Raw genomic sequence first — 23,523 nt, 5'->3', positions numbered from 1 at the left:
GCGTCAGCCTCTGGCCCACCCAGGGGCTCTGCACTCCCATGACAGGCCAGGGGACCAGACCGCAGATCGCCTGCTTCCTCTCGTGGGCATGGTCCCCAGTTCTTTCCTCTGCCAGCCAACACCTTCCCTCCAGTAATCAGTAAAGGGAGGCGTAGCAGGGATGCTTTCCAAGTATTATCTATTTGGGAGGTCCAGCTCCCGAGTGACAGAAAGAACAACTGCCCCCTGACGTTGTCACAGAGACCAGGGAGTGAATCCTGCTCTTGCCAATGGCCCTGGCGCCACTTTGCGCCTCTGTTTCTCCGTCTACGACATGGAGGTGATAACGGCATCTACCTCCTAGGGCAGGAATAGGCGAGTAAGGTGTGTAAAGCACTCCCCGCCTGCCTTCAGTCTTTCATTCACCACCAAATATTTATTGAGAGCCTACTGTGTGCCAGGCCTTGGGCATATAGATGTGAACAAAACACAGACCCCCTGCCCCCCCCATCCCAGGGCCTGGAACGTGACTGGCAGTCAGTAAACACTGGCAGAACTGACCCCCCAGGCCTAAAGCAAGGGCAGCCAGTCCTGCAAGCCTGAGGCTCTGTGTCAAGAGTGAAATCTGCTGTGAGCACTGAGGTCCAGGAACAAGGCAGCAGGGCCCACCACCCGTGACAGTCCTCACGGCAGCCGATGCGCACTAAGTCCTTACTGTGGACCCGGCAGGTGCCAAGCACTTCGCCTGGATTATTTAGTCTCTGATTCTCAAAGGGAAACAAAGTGTGGTCCCCAGACCAGCAGCATCAGCACCACCGGAAACTGGTGAGAAATACAGATTATCAGGCCCCGTCCTGACCTGCTGAATCAGAGCTTCTGGTGATGGGGCCCGGGGATCACCTGAATTTACTAACAAGCCCTCCAGGGGATCCTGGTCCATGCTCAAGCCTGGCCCCACTGATCTAATTTCACCCTCACAATAATCCTGGGGGTGGTGGGGTTTGTTTTTTTTTTTTTTTCCTGGTTTTACCAATGAGAACAGTGAAGCTTAAGGAAGTCAAGTGACTTGTCCAAGATCACACGGCTGGTATGTGGCAGAGATGAGAATGCAGTTATTGCTTTCTGACTCCAGAAGGGGGCGCCCTGACTCAACATGCCTCCTATGATGTGACATGTCCTCCATCACTGCCTGAGCCCTGACTCAGGACCTATTCCCTGGGGTCCAGGTGTGGGGCTGGAGGGCTCAGGAAGTGGTTGAGTGTGTCCAGCACCTGCCAACACTGCCCTCTCCCCACCCATCCTGGGAGCAGGTATGGGATCAGCTGGATGGGGCCAGAGGACTCTGGGTGTTCAGTCCGGTCCTCCTGCTCCAGGGGGCAGGGCCTTACCATCCTTCCACAGGTCAGCCATAAACTTGTCCGAGGAGGCGTTGAGGAGGGAAGTCACGTTGTCATTCAGCGGGTCCATGTTCTTGGTCAGCCAGGCGCTCGCATTGTAGTCCACCTGCCAAGGACCATCCCACCGGTCAGGTGCTCCTGCTTCAGTTATGAACTAAGGGAGGGCAGGGGCCCAGTCCTCCCGTTTCCCTCCGGATCTTCTGAGGTCAGAGAGGAAATAGTATAGCTGCCATGATGGAAACCCACAAACACCAATGAGGAGATCAACAGATCAAGACTTCTACAGGCCCTGCGCACAGCAGGGCATCAGCCAATGGTGACCATTGCTGGGAAGGCCTCCTCTCTATCCTTGCCTTCTCCTAGTAAGCCTCCTTTGGTGGCCTCCTTTCTCCGGAGCCCGGCACAATGCCTGCACGTTCCAAAAGGCACAGAGCTTTGCTGGTAGCCAATGCCCTCCCCTCGCACCCAAAGTTCTCCTCTCATCCAGCGAAGGCTTGACAACAATCTGGCTTTTAAATTAAATTTGGGGACCTCTTTTTAATTTTACTATTGTGACTATGAAATGGAAGGAACTGATAAAATAGCTCTGGAGGGTTATCACGGAATGAGGGTTGTTATGTTGATGGCCAAGCCTGATCTAAGGAGTGGAGAAAAAAAGAAACACTTGTAAACTGGAGGGAAAAGGTTACTGCTATGTGCTTGAGGGGACTTATACTCCCTTGAATACTGGGTAGGAGCTGGAATATTTTTCTGGCAAAAGGCCCAGATAATAAATATTTTCAGCTTTGCAGGCCACACAGATTCTGCCACAACTACTCACCTCCACCGTTAGAGTGAAAAACCAGCCATAGATATTATGCAAGCAAATGCGTGGGGCTGTGTGTGTGCCAATAAAACTTTATTTACAAAAACAGGCTGTGGGCCAGGTTTGGCACCTGGGCTGTAGTTTGCCAACACCTGGTTTAGGGCATTGCCTGCTCCCATGATCCAGTGGAGATACCGGGGAGTCTAAGATTCTGCAAAGCAGAGTAAGCTATGTCTTTTCTACATTATCCAGGAGCCATAGGGGAAGGTCCTGTACATGAAGAGCTAGGACATGATGATGATGAAAATGATGGTGAAAATGATGATGATGAAGATGACATTGTAGATTTCCACGGGTGGCCCAGGCTGGCAATGGCAAACCCAAGGCCAGGATAAAAGATTCTTGTTGGATCCCAAAGTGGGTTTATTGATCATCCCATTCCAATTGGCCCTTCCTGCTGGGTTTAACTTGTAGTAGGAAGGATTTAGAGTCTATACAAGAAAGAACTGCCTGGCCACCATGGCTGGAATATATTAGAGAGGCTATTACATATATAATACATACCATTACATTATACATTGTATATCTCATGTATGTATTTAATGTAAACATATATATTAGCTTATTATATTACATTTCTAATATAAATGTATTTATATATATATACTAGCCTCTCTATTATATATTATATATCTCTAATATACATGTATTATATATATTAGCTTCTCTATTATATGTTTATACCTAAATCCTGTCCCTTACTGATGCTTAGACAAATCATATGTAAGACTTGGCTGGGATTTGATTTATACCAGTTGTCTTTGGGTTCTCCCACTCCCAAGGTGCTCCTACTCTGAGCATCCTGCCTGGGTCCCCTGCGACAGAGAGGCCCCTGGGACATTTGGCTGGTACCTTCCCAGCATAGTGGATAATGGAGAACTCAGTTTTGTCCTTGAGCTGCTTGGGCTTCTGGAACTTGGGGTGGTTGCCCTGCTCCGAGCACAGCTTCTCCACAAAGGACTTGTCTGTGGCTTTGGGGAACCAGCACTCTTCGTCCAGCAGGGCCAGCACGCCTGGAGGGTTGTTCTGTGGAAGAAAGCAGGGCAGATCATGGCAATGATGCCCAAACTTCAGGCTTGCCAGGAAGAGCTGGCCACCCAAACACATGCATAGGCTCCATTACCGTATCTGCCTACATATAAAGATGGACTTATGCCCTCCACTCCCCCACCCCGCAATCTATTCTCAAAATATTTTGTGTCCAGTGGACCAGCACTAGGGATGGAAGGGCCAGCACCAAAACCAGAACACGCTTGCTGCTGCCCCCTAGTGGGCGATACACATACAACATCACAAAGATTTCACACTTCTGGCAAAGCAATGGGATCCTTTGCACGGAAATTCACCCCAGGGTTCCTTTTTGTAAGGTACTTCCCCGTGGCTGAGACAGTCTAAACTAAGGGGTTAGGAGAACCACCAAATCTGCACGTGCCATTTGCTCTGCTGGAATGGTCTTCACTTTCTGGACTCAGATCAGAGGAACTTTTCCGATTATTCTGTTCAAAGCAGCCATCCCTAAACCATTCTCCCAGTTGGCCTCATAGGGGTTTTAGTTGCCTCGTTTGTTTGTTTTCATTGTCTGGTCCTCCAGGATGCCAGGGACCACATCCAGCTCATTCACTGAGCCAGATGAGAGGGCAGGGCACATAGTAGGTGCTCAGTAAATGGTCATCCACAATTATTTACTGTGTGCCTACTCGGTTCGTGGTTCTAGGAGTTTGGGCTAGGTCCGTGAATAAAACAAAGATCTCTGCCTTTGCGAGTGAATGACTGAGAGAGAGGAAAAGGGAAAGGGCAGGGCAAGGAGGGGAGAGGGGGAATAAGAAAGAAATGCCTTTGCTGTGAAAATGTGGGTTAAGGGACAGTGCGATTAAGTTCACAAAGATTAAGGTTACAGCCTTGCAGGACTCGGCGATGGGGGAAGCCATGCATACGCGGAGAGAGCCCGGGGTCCGCGCGCTGGCTGGAAGAGGCCACACACGCATGCGAGTGTGGTGTAGGGCCTCACCGGCCGCTCAATGAGCTCGATGCAGGGCTGCAGGTCCAGCCCGAAGTCAATGAAGTTCCACTCGATGCCCTCGCGCTGGTACTCCTCCTGCTCCAGGATGAACATGGTGTGGTTGAAGAGCTGCTGCAGCTTCTCGTTGGTGTAGTTGATGCACAGCTGCTCGAACGAGTTCACCTGAGCACACGACACCGGGGGAGGCCCCGTGAGCATCACAGTGTGAAGTCAGAGGACTTGGGGCCCCGAGGGGAGCTCCATGCCGGAGACAGCCCCATGCACGAGCCTGTCCTGCCATTTCAGTACCCAGAGAGGACTCAGGCCCCAACAAAGGCTGTCCCAAGTTCACGAGGGCTGGCAAAAGTTACTTATTCTCAGGTCATGTGGCCCCCTACACACATGGTTTTAAGGATGCTTATCTCCATCTGCACAGATTTATGGATAGAATAACCGTATAAAGTATTTCATCACTCCCATTTAGCAGATGTAGAAATTGAGGCTCAGAGAGGGAGTAATTCCAGAGTAGATATGTTTTGGAATATCTGTCAATCTCAATGTCTTCCCTTTCACTGAGAACTCCCCTCCAACCCAGGGGAGTGGGATACAGTAGCCATGTTTACACTCCAGGAAGTACTGAAAGACCCTAAAACAGTGCTTGGCTCTGAGGTGACCATGTGGCCCAGCTCAGAGAAGAATCAATAAGACTCAGTTGAAAGATGTTGGGTGGGACAGTTGGAAAGAGTTGGAACTGGTTGGAACTGCCTGGGTTGCTGAGAGGCCACCTGGAGCAATGGCAGCCATCTTGCCAAAGAGGGGAGACCCTGCTTAAGACAGAGCCAAGGTAGAGAGAGGGAGATAGCAGATCAGGTCCTGCCTGTTGGATCCAGCTGTACCTCTGGCCTTCTCAGTTTCACAAACCAGTGCATTCCCTGTTAGATTTCTGCCTCTTACACCCTCAAGGATTTCACCTTAACTAGACAGCCTCCCACCCTATAGTAGCTGCCTGCTTTTCTCCAAAATAATGATTTCCCCAAGTGGAAACTTTATCCCAGAGAAATAAGACCATGTCTGTCGTGTTCCCACCAAGCTGTACCTCAAAGATCTCAAATCCAGCAATGTCCAGGATCCCCAGGAACGAAGCCCCTTGCCGGTGGGTCTTGTCCAGGGCTTTGTTCACACGGGTGAGTATCCAGCGGAAAAGGCGCTCATAAGTGGCCTTGGCCAGAGCCTCTACGGCAAAGTCTGCCTGCAGGGGAGAGTAGAGGGGTCACGGTTATTCCCAATGGGCTGTGTTTTCACATGAGCCTGGGTAGTGGCTCGGATTTTTATTCTCCCCCCTACCTAAAATCAGTCCTTAAAAGATAAACAAACAAAAAAGAAAATTCGATCAGCTCTACAACCAGCAATAAGGGAAAGAGTGGTAAGACCTAAGGAATGACCCTGTGGATAAGTAACCACTTCCTGTCAGAGGGACCTGGAACAGAGTGGAGCCTGCTCCATCCAGGGATCATTTAGAGGGTGGGGTCAGTCCTGCCTGGAAGGGTACACAGTCATTTTCAAAGATAAATCTCTTAGGTCAGACCTTGTAACTTCAACTAAGAGATCAAGATGAGCTCAGAAGTGCTCTGCTCTTCTTGTTCAGGACTGTATCTTCAAAACCTAATGTGGGACTTTGAATATTCTAGTATTGGATAGGTGAGGGATACAAGGGTGGATGGATGTTGCATGCATGCATGGATGCATGGATGAATGGGTGGATAATAGATGGATAATGGATGGATGGGTGGATGGATAATGGATGAATGGATAGGAAGACGGATGGGTGGATGGATGGTTAATAGATGGGTGAATGGATGGATGGGTGGATGGATGAATGGTTGCATGGATAGATGGATGGATGAGTAGATGGATGGAAGATTCTGCAGGAATAAGTGGCAAACCCATCATTACCTGCTCTTTTGTCTGAGCTTTCTGTACCACATCCCGTCCAACTTTGATACGTGGGGTCAGGATGGATCTGGTGAAATCCGTCACATTAATTCCCATGAGGTGGCAAACTTTCTGAGCAGCTGGATGGAGAAAAGAAGCATATTAAGTGGATCACAAAAGAGAAAGCTTGGAAAAGAAGGCACATCACATGGGATATTTGTGCCCTATGTATACATTGGTTTTTTTCCTTGGTGAGATGATAGTGAACACAGCATGAAAGAGTCTTAAAAACTGATGTCGTTAGCAACTGACCCCCAGTGTTTTGCTAAGAGGCAGTGACGGGGGTGGGATAGAGGTAAGCCCCACGTGGGGGCTTAGAGTCAGAACCAGGTTCAAGCCCTTGCTCCCTTCTCACTTCTTAGCCATATGATTTTGGAAAAAGTACTTAACTTTCCAGAGTCCTGCTTGCAGAAAGGATCAGCCATTTGGTACCTTGTTGGGTTGTCAATGGGATTAAATGAAGTAGGTATGTAAAGTGCTTGACAGATAGTTAAACTCAATAAGCATCTGTCCCGCCATTCCAAGATACATATTACAGCATGTGTAGTGGGAAAATTTGGAAACAATTTAAATGTCCACGAATACAGGAGCAAAGCCTTTATAAGGTAGAATACCAAAATGGCAATTAAAGGAATGACTCTGCTTTTTCTTTCTCTCTAGACCCGTGGTTCTCAACTGGGGATGATTTTGCCCCCATGGGTCATGGGCAACGTCTGGAGACATTTTGGGCTGTTACGCTAGGGGGTGCTATTGTTCAGAAACATGGACCTAGACAGCGGTGAGTTCAGAGTAAAAAAACCAAAAACAAACGAGTTGCAGAATGATGTACGTATCGTGTGATATGATTCATGTATATTAAAAACACACTCACAAAGCAACACTCTATATCGTTCAGATACATGTGCGTGAAAGTATAAAAATGAGACAGGCTGGGCACGAGGTAAGGAACAGCTGTGGTTGCCAGGAGGTTCAGGGTGAAGAAAGGGACCAGCTGGGAGAAGGGGAGGTGTCAAGGTTATCTATACCGTGTCTGTTTCACTTTAAAGACAAAGAAGTACTAGAAAAGATTCACAAATGTCACTTCTGAACGGTGGACACATGAGTTCTTATTGTATTAATGAATTTCTGCATTTAAAAGCTCTTTCTCAAAAAAAAAAAAAAATCCACCATTAGCTGCTCCCCTGATGTGAAGACTAGTAACACTTGATGTTTAGGATGGGTGAGATGGATGGTTAATGGTGTCGTTTTAGGATTTTTTTTTTTGGTCCATCTCTCTGCAACGGTGCTCTTTTGGTTTCTCTTTCCCTGAAGGTCTCTCGTGAGAGTGAGGATTCCTTTAACTCACCGTATTTGGGAGGGTAACTCATGAGAAACAATTGACTATGTAATGAAGCTTGGAAAAGCAACCCTATATACCTCCTGGAAGGGGGTGCGGGGTGTTGAGGCCACAGCTGAGCAAGTTGGGAACCTAAGTCATCCTTCTGGCTCAGCTGCCAACCTTGGTAGCCAGGCAATCTTCTCAAAACACAAAACACTGCTTATTTGCAGGCAGGGCTGTCAGATTTAGGAAAAATATACAGGATGCCCAGTGAAACTTGAATTTCAGATAAATCACAAAGATTTTTTCTTTAGTATAATTATGTCCCCAATATTGCCTAGAACATACTTAAAATCAAAAGTGTTTATCTGAAATTCACATTTCACTGGGCACCCTGCATTTTCTCTGACAACCCCGTGTGCAGGGAAACTTAAGGTCTGTCGCCCCAACAAGACTGTATGCGCTACAAGAAATGGGACGGGTCCTATCTTATCTCTTACTATATCCCAGTGCCTGGCATATAGCAGGTGTCAGAAACAAAAATATTTGTTTAACAAAGCAAATGTGTCTGGGGTTTTTAGACGAGACACTCCCTAAGGATCCTTTCTAATCTGATCCCAAACTTAGTCTTGTCCCCTCACACTCTGACTCAGGAACTTTCCATGTAGGATCTTCAACAGTGAAAAGTTTGGAGAAAGAGAGAATGAAGTGATAATAACCTAGACTAGTTCTTGCTAATGCCCCAGATACCCTCATCCAGAAATATAATCAAAGACAACGTTACCTTCCGTTCCATCACCAAAGTCTTCAGTTACTACGAAAAAGCAGCACATACCTGTGTTATCCGGCATGGAAGCCTGGTCTGTGTTTCTTTCCTTTTTGAAGACAATATTTCCAAGCTGCAGGACAGATGACACCACCCTCAATATGGCTGAAATGAGGAGAGAAGGACAGATAAGACACAGATGTCAATATCAAGGTTTGGAGTCTAAAAGCCACTGAGAAAAAAAAAAAGAAAGAAAGAAAAAGTTACTGAGGACCCAGAGCCAATCTACATCCTTCCCCTAAAGAGACTCAGGTCAGCGTTTTTAGAATAAAGTCAAACTACCCCAATTTCCAGCAAAGAGGGGAGAAAACTGGACCAGGGGAGCAGAATATTTTTGGACGGTTGCTAAAAACTTTGCACTGTAATGGGACACTATACAGCCGGGGTTGGCAAACTGTAGCCTGTGGACCAAATCTGGCCCACTGCCTGCCATTATAAATAAAGTTTTATTGGAACACAGCCATGCTTACTCACCTCCATAATACCTACAGCTGTTGGCGTGCTAAACAGCAGAGTTCAAGAGTTGCCATGGAGATCGTATGGGCCCAACCAGGCTAAAATATTTACTATTTGACCCTTTATAGAAAATGTTTGTCAACCCCTTCTACACAGCAAGGAGACTGAACGATTTACAACTACAAACAACAAAATTGCTGTATTTCACAAACACAAATGCTGAACAAAAGACTCCAAATGCAAACGAGAACATCCCATGTAAGTCCATTTGCAGGAAGTTCAAAAGTAGGCAAAACTATGCTGTTAGAAGTCAGGATGGTGGTTAGCCTTGACTGGGAGAAGCTACTAGAAGGAACATGAGGGAGCTTCATAGGGGCTGGTGGTGTTCCTGTTCTCTTAGTTAAAATGGGCGCGAGTCACACAGGTGTGTTCAGTCTATAAAAATTCATTGAACTTACACACAATTTTCTAAATGTAAACACATGTCAACAAAAGCTATTTAAAGGCAAAACTAAACCCTGTGCTTCTTAACATACTCTGGCTGGGTATGTGAGATTGTTTGGATGAAAAAGGGGGAATTTTTTTTCCCCACTTGTTGTCAAGGTATCTCCAGACAAAACACGGTGTTGCCAGATCGTTGGAACCCTCTGACTCAGCCCATGTCACTATCAAAATAGTTTCTGAGTCTGAAATTCGCACAAGACCATGAGTTCCTGAGGAGTGGGGGACTGTCCTAACATCTTTGTGTTCCCAAAGCCTACTCCAGTGTCCAGACGCATATGGGGAGGGAGGGAAGACTGATGGAGGATGGATGAATGGATGTTTGATGGATGGATGCTGGATGGATGGATGGTGGTTGGATGGAAGGAAGGAAAATGGATGAGGGATGGATGGATCAATGAATCGATAGATAATGGATGGATAGATTGATCAATGGCTTGATGAACATACAGATGGAGGATGGGTAGACAGATGACTGAATGGTTGGATGGATGGAGAGAAGACTGATTAGAGCAAATGCTTGGCTTTAGAAAAACTCAGGTACAAATCAACGAGGATTTCCAAGAACAAACCACTGTGTTCCAGGAACAAAGCTAGAGATTCCAGGCTTCTCTGATTCCTCAGGCCAAACGAGGGGTGATAGCCCTTTACAACATCTGTTCTCACACCTTAGGGATCCTGGCCCAGCTCAGGAGGAAAAAGGCCTACCTGCTGACCTCATAGCCATATGCTCCCACTGCAGAAACCCTCTCCACAAAATGAACAAAGCTTCTGAACACAGCTGAAGCAGTTTCTTCAAAAATAACATCTATGAAAGGGGTTTTGTAACCTGCCAAGGGCAATATTCACAGTTCTTAAACTGTAAGTTCTTAAACTGTAAACTAGGGATTGCAGAAATGCCTGCAGATCCCTGGTAAGCAGTGAAACTAGTGAAATTTTGGCCCAGATAGTTCTTTGCTGTGGGGGTGCCCTGTGCATCATGGTAGGATGTTTAGCAGCATCTCTGATCTCCAACCACTAGATGGCAGTAGTGCTACCCTCTCCCAAGTTGGGACCACCAAAAATGTCTCCAGACATAGCCAAGTGTCCCACGGAGACCACCCGTCCCTTGGTTAGGAACCGCTAGTCTAAACGAACAAAGCAGACTGGTGGGGACCATGGGGACTCATGGGGGCCACAAATCAGCATGAAGGGGGACAGTTGCTACTCCAATCATGGCCACAGGAGAAGCAAGCCCATAGCTGTCAGATTTCTTTTTCCAAAGATGATGGAAGGAGATTTTTGTGAAATCTACCCATGTTTCAATTTAAAACAACTTTAACAGCTATGGAGGCCAGTCTCTCCTGTGGGCACTGTCAGTTTGCACTTTCCGGTATAGATAACAGGGTCACACAAATGACAAAAGAATGCTCACCACTCCCAGATTGCAAGAGATGAGCCACCTAGAGAATCTAGTGGACAGCAAAGTGGCAACCTGGAGGGGGCTACCCAGATGGCAAGGGTGGCCCCCATTTTCATTTGGCCTCTTTGGGGATGGTCGGGAGTAGCCCTAGATTTATAATCCAGGATCTGTATACATATTGGTCTAAGTCTGTGTCCCATGGGCGTCAGTCATGTATACACCCTTATCTTAATGCTTGTTCTATATGTGTACCATCTGCTCTATCATTTACTCAACATTTTTCTTTACATTCACTTATCTTTCCTAGGATTTACTTTAATAGGAAACTTTATCTTAGGTGAAAAGTCAGCTTCCCTTGCCACAAACAGGTGGCAACTATCAAATAAATATAAGAAAAATAAATCATATTATCAAATTCTAGCAAGATCCTGGGGCCTGCCCAAAGTGCTGGGCCTGGGGTCTGCTCTCTGGTTAAAAGGAAGATTAGCAAATGCCAGGAAGGGGCTGAAGACCTAGTAGGTACCAAACTGCTCTTCTCTTTGAAAATCATCATCAGAACTGACAGGGATTGGAGAAGGGAACGCCGCCTCACAGTGGGCTTCTGCATCATTTATCACCCAGGGATGTTAAGTCCACGTTGCAGAACATTGTGGGCTTCCTCTAACTTTGGTTTCCATACCTTGGTTCTGACATAGATTTTTTTTTTTTAAAGTTTAAGGAACAAAACCCATCTTCCTACAAACAAAAACAGCACAGTGAATCATAAAGTGGGGCTTGGGATTCCATGAGACCCGAAAGTGAATCCCAACTCCATCTGCAACTTGCTGTGTGTCCTTGGGTAAGTTTCTTTACTTCTCTGTGACTCAGCTTCCTCATCTGCAAATTGGGGTAACCACAGCCACCTCATAGGGCTGTTGGGATATTAAATAATGCACATAAAGCACTTAGCATATTGTTTTTTTCACCTGATAGCTTCACTTTAAATACATTAGAAGCATTTCCACATAAGGCAACTTTTTTCTAAAACGATTTTAAAAACTCCACTTTCTTTCATAAGATCAAATAATAATTGAATAAATCTTCTATCAATTACTACTTCAGTTTGTTCTTTTTTTATTATTTAAATAAAATGGGATATCCTGGTACATTTTTTAAAAAGGAGATTTAGCAAATACCTGGCCCACGGCAAGTACCTAATCATTAATTGCCATGTTTTTAAAAGCAAAGATTAGAAGTAAAACTGACTCACATTCCAAATAAAACGAATCACTCTTAGAGAGCCAATGTAATTCAGGAAGGGATGATGTTAGCATTGGATTCTGAAGAAAGATCTTGGCCAAAATCCACAAACACCTCCCATTTGTCATCTGACCCATGGAGCCTTCTTTTTGTGGGCCCCAAGTTATCTTGGGAGGAGCTGCCCCTCCTTACACACTGCATTTTGACTATCGTAACCCTTATTCTGGGACTCCAAAGGGGTGCAGGCATGGGAAGAAAGGGAAAATTTCCACAATCCTGTCCTGGTGTTCCCAGAAAAGATTAACCTTGAACACTAAGGGACATCTAACCCAGAAGGAAAAGTGTGCCTTGAAGCACAGTATGGAAACCAGGAATATCTCTATAAGCTTTCCTGTTCTCAGGACCAAATGTGTTTCCTGGTCATTGGTTGATGATATTGATCAATACTGGTCTATCACCAGAACTGCCTTTCCAGGAAGAACCCAAGTAAACGCACTGCCTCAATTACTCCTCTGGCCCTCTGCCCACATGCTCTTGATGAGGCCAACAACCTCTTTATCTCCAGCTCCAAGAATGGAATAGAGACCATAACGTAGAGACAGAGAGCTTTCTACAACTCTGGCTCATTGTGAGTAGTAGCTTAGGAATATGCACGTCAGCCTAGGCAATGAGACTCTATTCAGGGACTCATGTAGGGAATTCACTCTGCTCTTTTCTGCTGGACAGAAACTCAGTGGATGTAAGGGCTGGCGCCACAGCAACTATTTTGTTGTCAAGAAACTGTTGCCTACTTAAAGACAATGTTGTTGAGAGACCAGGTCCTAAAGACATCCTTGGAGTCCTTAGAACTTGCTGTTCCTGAAACTAGCATCTCTGAATTTTTCAGCTCTATGAGTAAATCATTTTCTTTTTTGCTTAAGCCAGTTTGGGTCACTGATAACTGAAAGAGTCCCATCTCATGCAGCCATCTTTCTAGAACATGAATAAAGCACCTAAAGTAATATTAATTTTCTTTCTTATCCTCTTTCTTTCTTTCTTTCTTTTTTTTTTTTTTTTTTTGCAGGCATAGGAAATTCAGAGAGCAGAAATCTGTCCTGACCAGAGAAGAATCCCTAACTGATTCCAGTGGTACCAAGAGCAGGAACCTAGGTCTCTGCAAGGTGGGAAGACTTACACAGCTGCTCCTCTTCAGTGAAGCCCATGATTGCCATGGCCTCCACAGTTTCATGGAACATCTCATCATCCTGGGCAGCCGGGATGGGCACAAAGCCATTGGAGAGGAATGTGTAGTTGCTGAAGCCTTCCAAAAGCAAGTCGTCTAGAAGGAGAGGAAGATGGGGTGATGTCAGGAAGGCACACGTCTACTGTGAGCCTGAGACAGGAGCCTGGTAAAGGTTCTGGCTCATTATAATTTCTTTCCTTTTCCCAAGACTTGGATAGTTTAAAACCTTCCTTCTGCTTCATCACACAGAGGCCAACACCTGCCTCAAACAGTGGTGCAGGTTGTGCACTGCCCCAGGGTACCTGGCAGCTGAACTCCAGCCTTGGCTCCACTTGCTAAACCATGACCCCTGACATGACTTTGTATCTGCCTAGAGCAAGGGATGCCTTTATCTCAATTGCCCAAAGGTACCCTGCCTTCAGGAACAAAGCTCTCTAAAAAGCGAAATCAATCTTTATTTATAAATTTATTATAAATAAATTTTTAAACTTTTATCAAAATTGTACATGCAAATGGATTTTTAAAACCAATGACAACCCAAAGGTTTAAAATAAAAACACCATTACCTGTCCTAGCCTTTCTCCAATTCCTACCTTACCCTGCAATAACTGCTTTTATCACTTTTTGCTGTTTCTTCTTGACGTTCCCATTATCACTCCATAAAAAAGGCTTATTATATATTATATTATGTTTATATATCATATTAATGGCCATTTCTGCATATGGCAAAATTAGATATTACCCAGTGACTTCCTGCTACGGTGGAAAAGGTCCTAGTGCTCTTATACCATCCACCCTCCCTTCCAACTATTTCTGGTTGAATCAACAGATAAGGTTTATATCAGGGATTGGCAAATCTGGTCTGCTGGTTGTTTCTGCAAATGAAACTTTATTGAAACACAGCCACTCCCATTTCCTTGTCTATTTTCTACGGCTGCTTTCAGACTACATGGCAGCCAGAGATGAATACCTGCAACAGAAACCACATGATCCCCAAAGCTTAAAGTATGTACTATCTGACCCTTTAGCATAAGCATTTGTCAACTCCTTGTTTATTACATCTATAAAATATTGTTCTCTGTAAAGGTGAATTCTGTGGTTACATTCCTTTGTTGTTATTCAGCCCTTTCTCACCTAAATTTATAAAACTGCCTCTCTTTTTCTTGTACTCTTGGTTTTTATGACACTCTAAAACATCAAGTGTCCTCTTCCAGGTCAATCTTTAATTAGGCTGGATTTGATTATTCTTTTGGAGGGAAGTCAGCAAGATGCTTTCTTTTTAAACAAAGGTCTTTTATGGGTCAAGCCACTTGGAAGCTACTTGATAAATCCAAGGTTAAATTGACCCAAGACACTAATTAACTCAAGCCTTTGGATTAACTGAAATGCCTGATTAAAGTCACAAGGATCTGAGGCTTTGCCAAGATTTCATTATCCAGACCATGGATACATTTAAAAAGATTGATTCGGCCTAAAGGCCAAACCTCTTCCCAGATCTGTCATCATGCATACACATGGTTCCTAGGAATTTTAGTTGTTAGCCTTATCTTTGCTTGATTTCTGGAAGACTAAAACACAAAACCGGAATCCAAGTTACTAAACAAACGACCTGTTGACTTTGGTGCCAAATAGATGGAAGAGAAATATAAACATTTCTCTCTGGGCCACCCCATAGTGTCTGCACTATAACTGCTAATTTACGTATTTGCTACTGTGTAACATCCATTCAGCCTCCCTGCTTTTATCCCAAATTGCCACGCATCAAGATTAAATAATGAACGCTGCCTCCCCCTAGTGGTACATCATTGCTTCGCACCTCATCTCAGCAAAGATACCAGCCCACACATACTTTTGGTAATTTTCTATGCAAAATAACTAACCCTGGGTCACAAAACTCATGGGAAGCAAATTTTGCATTGTCCTCTTAAAAGTTAGGACTTAAACATATTACTGGGATGTAGACCACACTATGTACCTGGATTTACTGGTATACTCTTTTTTTCAGCTCTGATTTGTATATTTTTTCAAGAGTTAATAGAGTAACTCTCCTGCATGCCTAGAATATAGAATTTCCTATTGGAATCTGGTATACAGTATATTGTTTTCATGGGAAAAAATATTTTTCCTACCACAGAGGTCAGCAAACTACAGCACACCGTCTCTTCCTATTATTGTGAATAAAATTCCATTGTAATATATAGCCATGCCCATTGCTGAGGCATTGCCTACAGCTGTTTCTGCATTACAAGGGCAGAGATGGATAGTGTGACAGACACTAAAAGACTTACTATCTGGTTCTTCACATAAAAGTGTAGTTGACCCCTGTCCTACAAAACAGCCACTTCAAAGTTGCTTTCAAAACAGGTACAATGAAAAGTGCTTAGTTCCACTGGTCTTCTAAATTCCTGATAAAGTCAGAATGCATCTCATTGATGTAGAAATATGGCAAGCGTCTTTCTTTCTAGAAGGCACAGATTGTGTCTCATTGGGCTTGATTAATTACCCAACGCCTAACTAAACTTGATGTCTACTATGTCACACAGTAGGTGCTCGGTAAACAAAAATGACTGAACAGAAGCCACCCTCACTCACTGAAAAGAGAGGGGGAACATCTGCTGCCCAGCGATACAGCTGTTTCTCCGGCAGGATCTCGGACCCTGTTTTAATAGCCGACTGATTAACCCTGGATCATGATGAAAGGGAGGGCTGAAATCTCCCAACACATGTCCTTGCTCATCACTTACTTCTCATTTTCTCCTTGGCTCCAGCTATCAGATAGTAAAAGATGTGGAACGTCCTCTCGTCTCTGGCTTGGCGAATCGCACGGGACTTTTCTAGCAGATCTGGGATGGGAGGAGTTAAGAATTCCGGGGATATCACATGTATTCCTCACCAAACCCTGTCACACCAGCTGCTGGAGGGGGACATCTCCAGAACCCGGGAGAGGCTCCCTGGAGAGTTCTGGAGAGTCTGATTGCAGGGGCAGGGTCAACCCATCCATGCCTGATCCATGTGATTTGACCTTCCAGTTCTGGCTCACTGACCCAAAATGAGACCACTGGGTGCTGCTGGTGGGCCCCAGTACCAGAGAGAAGTGAGGGGAACAGAGGGAAAAGAAAAATCATAAAAAGACAGGAGTCAAAGGATTCCAGGGTCCAAGACTCATGGGAGGGGCACGGAATGAGATGTTTTCCCAACAACCTCACCAACCCCACTTCTGTAGAGTGAGCTGTCTTTATTTTTTACATTATTTTTTATTTTATTACTTTTTAAATTTGGGGGGGTAATTAAGTTTATTATTTTTTAATGGAGGTGCTAGGGATTGAACCCAGGACCTTGTATGTGCTAAGCATGCACTCTACTACTGAGCTATACCCTCCCCACCCCTGTCTTTAGATAACAGAGTAAAAATAATTACATCCTCTATGATTTATTAATCCCTGTGCTAAAGGTTTGACATGCATTGTCTCCTTTCAACCTCATAAACTATCCTAGGGACTAAGTGCAAATATTTGCATTTTCAATGTAGGGGAACTGAGGCTCAGGGGAGCTCAGAGAAGGCTAATTTCCTAGGAGCACACAGCTAGGAAGTGGCCAAGCCAAGTGTCCGTGGTGGCTAAAAACACACCAGCCAAGGGGCTGGGCTTCGCAGAGCTGGATACCAGCCCCGGCTGGCTGAGTGACCTTGACCCAGCTGACCAGCCAACTAGCCTCAGGAGACTGTAAACAGACTCCACTAATTAATCTCAGGAGAGCTGTTCTGACCTTGGGGGGTCAGTGGTATAGAGACCATGGGGCTTGGGGATGATAGGAAGGGCCCGGGGGTGGCTGGGCTGTTGTACCAGGTGGATTTCCCATGTAAGAAGCAGGTTCTATTTGACTATAACAAAATCAGCAAAACCCTAACGGCTGAAGAATGAATGATCACTTCTCCTCTGTGTCCCCAAATCCACTGGATTAGACTGTGTCCTCCCCCCGCTCTCTCATGTCAGGTCATACAGACTCATTTCTCTCCTCAAGGCTTCATCTGCAATTCCAAAATCCAGAAACTTCTAAAAGTCAGAACTCGGTGGTGATATCTGTTCCGAGCCCACACAAGACTATCTATGGTCTCTTTACCCCCCATAGGAGAATATTGGTGTATTTTGCTGTATCTCATTTAATCCTGGCCCAGCCCTAGGAGGTGGGGATGGTGCGTGGTCAGGTGGCCCCAGCCATGCCCTGAGCCCCGCCTCGGGGATGCTAAGGGGCACATACGGTCACGGGTGGGCTGGTGGAATTCTGATTCTTTAGACTTACAGGAACAGCTTCCTGTTTGCTTTACCAAACGCAGGCTGTTTCTCTGGGAAAGTTCTGGTTCCACTGATGTTCTGGCTGTGGGCTGGAGCTGCTCTGTTTCTAAGAAGGACAAGGGGTCTGGCATTTGGGCTTGAACTCTGGATTAATAAGGATGAAGCCGAGATCTCACGATAGCCAATACTCAACCAGCCCTTCCTCTGTCATGGTTCTAAGCACTTTATGTAAATTAATTTATTTTATTCTCACAATACCTCTATGAGGCAGGTACTATTACCATCCCCATTTCACTAATGAGGCTCAGAGAGGTTGAGTAACTGGCCCAAGGTCACTGAGCTAGGGAGAGGTCCACCCAGAATCAAACGGAGGCTGCTTGCAGTCCCCAAATCCAGGGACCACCACACTAGAAGGCTTGCTGTTCAGGGTAAACAACCCCAAGGAAGATTTATTCTGGATGGCACCCAAGAGCCTGGGGAGAGAGGGGTGGCATGGCTCTTATGCCTTTCTTGGAGCCCCTCAAGTGCTGGGCAGGAGGTTGGTGGGGCCCGGGGTCAGGGTCCCATGTGGCCCAGGTTCAGCAAAGGATACATGTCTCAATGTTGGCTCCCACGATGTAACCCGTGACATCGAAGTTGATGCGGATGAATTTGCCCTGCCGACAGGAAAACACAGCTCACAGTGGGTTCCCAGCCTCGGCCCCTCACCCCCATGCAGCAGGCAAATGGGGAGGAAGAAGTCAGGGAACATTCAGGGGAAAAAGAAAAAACCAGAGAGAGGTTCTTGCGAACGCTCGAGCCTCACAGGTCAGCACCTGCTGAGCTGGGATGATTGAGGGTCTTACGGGGGAACTTAGAAAACACTTTCACAAGTCAATTTCACTTGCTCTTGCAATGACCCTCGGTGCATCATAGCTCTCCCCATTTTAAAGGTGGGAAAACCAAGGCTGAGCGAGCTAGTGGAACCTGCTCCATATGATGGTGCTCGTAAGAGTTAGAGCCATAAGTAGAAGGCATGTTTTGCCACATCGAGTGGCTGGAGGGCTCCCTCCCTGCCCTCCTGCCCAGAAACATCCTGGGCCTCCATGATCCATCAGGCCCAAGGTCATCCAGCTGCAAATTAAACCTCCCCTTTAGGGCAGGTGAGTATGAACAGTAATGCCAGGGTGCTGTGCTATCCACGCAGGCCCTGCAGACGGGGCTCTGCCAGGAGGTCTGGGCCATGCCCTCAGCCCCAGGGACCAGGGGACCATCACATCTCTCCACCTGGGGAAGATGTCAATCCACCTGCCCTCTGCCTCAGCCGAACCACAGAACCAAGGACAGCCAGGTCCAGCACCTGGCAGCACCGGCCCTTTTCCTACTTTCTTAATAGCTGGCAAAGCATCACATCCTTACCACCACCACCACCCACAACCCATGACGTACGCAGTGGGAGGCAACTTCCCCTAGGTTCCCTCAGGCCTCGACAAAACCCTCACTCTTTTTCCATCAGGAAGTTTGACAGTAGAATAATTTGGGACAATGACAGTCATTGAAGCTGCAGCAGAGGAACCTGCTGGTCCTGGGTGCCAGCCCTCTCCCCCTCCCAAGAAGGCAGAGGGCATCAGTGAGCAGAGGACATTGTTAGGGGTTAACTTTGAATTTGCTGTCATTTGCTGACATGTCAGAAACTTTGCACTGGATTGCAACAGACAAATGCAGTGTTTCTCAGTGGAGGCAGCACAGCCACCATGAGGATTTTGGAAAGGGGGAAGGACTGTTGGGCTGTCACATGATGGTGGCAGCTACTGCTCTTCATGGACAGGGGCCAAGGATGCTGGGCGTCCTGCAATGACCAGGAGAGTCCCAGACACCAAGCACTAGCCACGTCCCCTCCGACTTTCAAATGCCCCCTAGGATACTCACGGAGGTGAAAAACCAGTTTGTAATTAGCTGAGCCTAGACCTAATGGTGTTTTAGATTAAAAAAACACACACAAAAAAGGTTAAGTGTTGTTCTGATATAAGAATATCACATTTGTGTAAACCTAGAGCAAATTGTTCTTTGGTTCAGAGCTTTCCCAAGAGTATGTCATCATTCTGGAAAATCTCACCCATGGCCTCAGTCCCCAGACGAATCCTCCTTGTCTCAATCTGCCTTTGTGCCTGTCAAGGTCACAGTGACTCCAGGTATAAATGCAAACATCTAACTAGTTCATTGTGTCTTCATATGTGGTCTGGTCTGAGCACTGATATGCTGAAATGCACATTTTAATTATGAATTGTTTTGTTTTGTTTCTCCTTCATATTATAGCTAGGGCATCACACTGGGGTTTTTCTAATCCGATGTGTATAGTAGGTGATGTTATCTATGATTCTGATTTCAGGAAAGGAAAGGGGACACTGTATGGTTATTTGTTAGAAGTGGGTCCTGGGGTTGACAGGGCTGGGGGTGGCTGCGTGAAGACGCAGGACACGGGTACACCCAGTAGGGCAGCTCTACGTGGGCGGAGCAGAAGTGCCCATGAAGGGTTTTTCACAGGGATCCCCTCCAGTGATTGACAGTTCAGAGGGTCTCCCACATATCAGCAGGGGACCCCTCACTACTGGAATTCAGATGCAGTCTTCCGTCTGAGTTTCTTCATTAAGATACCTTTCTGACTGTCCTATGGAGCAGCCCCCTTCTTTTGTGCAACAAAATAATTTTTGTCTGTGCCATCAACCACCCACTTTCGGGGCTGTCTCGTCCCTGTTAGGCTCAGGTGAGGAAGGGGAGGTCCCTGGAGCCTGGCAAAACCTGTGTGGGGAGGTGTCACCTTCTGTCTCATTTACTGTTGGCTCCCCAACTAGACCACAAGCTTTGTGAAGTCAGAACTATTCGCTGTGATCCTGTCAACCTAGTTCAGGGTCTAGTATACAGTATGTGCTTAATAAAATGAATGAAGCAAATGAAAAAAGCAAGAGAGAACAGTGTGCATAAAAATGCCTACCAGAATGATTGTATACAGTAGGCACTTAGTAAATGTTGAAAGTTGCATGTGCCTGGTACATAGTAGGTGCTCAATTCGTGTTTTGCTGAATAAATAAATATTGCATGTAAGTATCTAGCCCCTACTAGGTGCTCAGTCAATACGAACTGAATAAATTATGAATGTCAAATATGTCTGAGTATACAGCAGGTGTTCAATGAATATTTGTTGAATGAATAGTGAATGAGTGAATGAGGGAGTGGGTGTCTGGAGCGCTTGCAGACTTGTAAGGTCAAAACAGGACTGAAGGCAACAGTGTAAAATGCTGTGGTGCTGCACAGCTCTACCCCTTCAGCCTCAGACATCCCCTACACACACACAAACACACACACACACACACACACACTCAGGAGGAGCTGACACCAGACTTTTCCAGAATGATCCAAGACTTTTCCAGAAAACCCACATGGCTTTGGTACTTACAAATCGTGAGGAGTTGTCGTTCTTGACTGTCTTGGCATTGCCAAAAGCCTCCAGAATGGGATTTGCTTGTAGAAGCTGCTTTTCCAGCTCACCCTAAAATTCATCCACATCGAGTTATGGGAGAAGTGATGCAGGCACTGACAGTTCTGCCCTGGATGCAAGTTGTCACAAAACTCTGCCCTTAACCCATAGGTTCTTTCCTATTCTATCACCTATCCGCTCTTCAGACGCCAAGGCTAATGTCCAGATTTACTGGAGGATTTCAGAAGAGAAACAACTTGAGCTTTCTTAGAGCCAGGACATCTGTTCCCTAGGAAGGCCACTTTTCCCTAGAGACAGCCTGCTCATCTATGCGATATCATTGCCACCCAGAACTCTGGCACTGCGCAACACCAGGATGTCATTTACATCATAGTGAATGATGCTCCCTGGAGTTGTGCAGTGCACGACCTGCCCTGCTGTACATGGCAGTCCTACTGCTGCTTATGTTTGACAAGCAGCTTTCCTCAAGCCTAAACCATTACAATCCTTCTGATGGTTTTAGTGCAATCTTGTTGCAGTTTTTCCTTTCTCAGGACTAATTTTCTGAAGTCTTCTATGAAAGATAAGTAAGGAATGTGCAAAACCCACCGGAAATACTTCGAACTGACTGCAGAACAAAGCTTCAAAGCAGGTTGCCTGAGCTCCATTCATTAGGTTAAATGCAGCTGAGACCGTACACAGCCCACCTGCCCCCTCTGAGGGGGCTCCTGTGCGCAAATGCGGTCACGTGATTAATCGTGGCGGGAAAGGACCAATGAGGTAAATCATGCCGGGAAAGCAATGAGCTGCTCTCTGTCTAGCCCCACAACGTGGCAGCTGCAGACTGGCCCAGCGGCTCCCCTGCCCAACTCCTCCTCCAGGCCGCCCCTGGGGAGTGTTCGATTCTGAGGGATTTCTTCTGTTCTCTTTGCTGATTTCCCTGCCCTCTGCCAGGGTGGCTGGGCCGGGCTAAAAAGAAGCTGGGAAGGGTTCTAGAAGGGAAAAAGGGAGCACGTGGCTTTCTCCCTGCACCAGGAGGGCATCGCGGGTGTCTGTCCCTAAAGGCACAGAACAGGAAGCCACCACCAATTCATGTGTTTATTTATTCATAGACCCTCCTCCTTCATAGCTCCCAAAGAAGAGGAAAGAGAAGTGTCATTTCTGTGAAAATGCCGGCCACAAGAGGAACCCCCGTAATGGGGACTTGTGGAAATTTACAATGAGAGCAATGGGATTTGCTTGACCAGTGAGAAGAAGACTAAAGGGGTCGCTTCTGTCAGCACAACTTGGGGTCCAAATAGCCCCAGAAAAAGGTTCCCTTTCTAGAATGGGAGTTCCAGCTGGTGGAGCCAGAAGGTCGTTTTCAGGAGAGCTTTAAATATGGAGATCTGGTCCAAACCACTCATTTTATGGAAGATGAGACAGTGGTCCAGAGAAGTTAAGTGACTTGGCCAAGGTCACATAGGAGCAGATCTCAAATGAGAAGACTGATTCTCCTTCTGATCCATTCCTGACAGTGCTGCCCACGTCTAACTAAGACGGATTAGGGGTGATCCTAGCACACACCAGGATCCCTTGATCTGAGGGTCTCTTCCAGGCTGGGACCCATATGCCAGCCGCCCCCAAGCTCTGCGTTAGAGATGAGTCCACATATGCAGGGGTTTGAGCAGGGCCTGGTTGTGTGTCGCATAGCTGGGGCCTTACCGTGCCACCAAAGCTAGTGCATCGTGAACCCCAAGACTTCCTGTTTCTGGAGCCTTGGGTCAAGCAACCGGCATGCAAAGACAGACACACACTGCACACACATGCACGGGACACACGAGTGCACAGGGGACAGGGCTCGGGGGAGAGATTTAGGGATAATGGCAGGGAGGAGGGGGAGGCATGCCACAGCAGTGCCATTAACCGACTGTCAATCAAGCCAGGGAAGCTTTAGGGCCGGAAGGTCCTAAAAGGCTCCATCAGACAGGACAGACATCTCTAGGGCCTTTCAGTCAGGGGTACCGGCGGTGGGCGCGTTGGTGGGAAGGGTAAGGGGATTCATTTTGAGCTGGAGAAATCCACTCCAGGCTGGAGGACAACCCTGGGGGTTCCATTCCTGCGGGTGGGCAAACGCGCCCCCATGCCCCGCGCCGGCATCAGACACCCGAGGGACAGTATTTCAGTGTGTTCGCTGGTCCGGGTGGTGAAACTCAAGGGTCTAGTCCATTCTACCATCAGCTACGGGACTCGGTGGGTGCAACTGGAGCATGCAGATCTACACACACTCCGTGCCTCCCGTACACACCAGGAAAACACTGTCAGTTACTCACGTAGGCAAAAGATGGGCCTTGCTGTGGTTGAACAATACAGTATAAAACAAACTGGCAGTGTTATTTCGGTCCCGCATACATTGAGGTCTGGAGAATATATGATTTCAACCCCCCCTCCCACCCTGATCCAGACAGCTTGGATTCTCCAAGATTCTCCAACTTGGAAAGCAGCAACTTTTCCTTGATTCGGTTTCCTTTCTCTCTGTTTCACTTGCTTTCCTTTCTAATTTCTTGGCGACTCAGACATTTCAAAGGTTTTTATGGGGGGA

The 23,523-nt window shown here is 46.5% G+C and overlaps 1 protein-coding gene across 5 annotated transcripts in view; it reads right to left on the bottom strand.

Annotated features, from left to right (window-relative positions):
* MYH11 (myosin heavy chain 11) overlaps positions 1–23,523 on the bottom strand; it is a 106,098-nt gene that overhangs the window by 29,817 nt on the left and 52,758 nt on the right. For 3 of the 5 annotated variants that reach the window (XM_032460975.1, XM_032460974.1, XM_032460976.1), the window contains exons 6-16: positions 23,255–23,275; positions 20,922–21,014; positions 18,081–18,144; positions 15,941–16,039; positions 13,149–13,292; positions 8,386–8,481; positions 6,194–6,312; positions 5,337–5,489; positions 4,250–4,423; positions 3,094–3,267; positions 1,368–1,482 (exon numbers count right to left, since the gene is read on the bottom strand). In XM_032460975.1, the coding sequence (XP_032316866.1) occupies positions 1,368–1,482; positions 3,094–3,267; positions 4,250–4,423; positions 5,337–5,489; positions 6,194–6,312; positions 8,386–8,481; positions 13,149–13,292; positions 15,941–16,039; positions 18,081–18,144; positions 20,922–21,014; positions 23,255–23,275 (1,252 nt within the window). The remainder of the gene's footprint in view (positions 1–1,367; positions 1,483–3,093; positions 3,268–4,249; positions 4,424–5,336; positions 5,490–6,193; positions 6,313–8,385; positions 8,482–13,148; positions 13,293–15,940; positions 16,040–18,080; positions 18,145–20,921; positions 21,015–23,254; positions 23,276–23,523) is intronic. The other 2 variants (XM_014554534.2, XM_006179078.3) reach the window with 1 other exon arrangement.

Source organism: Camelus ferus, chromosome 18 (assembly GCF_009834535.1).
Source record: "Camelus ferus isolate YT-003-E chromosome 18, BCGSAC_Cfer_1.0, whole genome shotgun sequence".
NCBI classification, from domain to species: Eukaryota; Metazoa; Chordata; class Mammalia; order Artiodactyla; family Camelidae; genus Camelus; species Camelus ferus.
The sequence above is the reverse complement of the archived record's forward strand: the minus strand, read 5'-3'. Positions and strand labels throughout refer to the sequence as shown.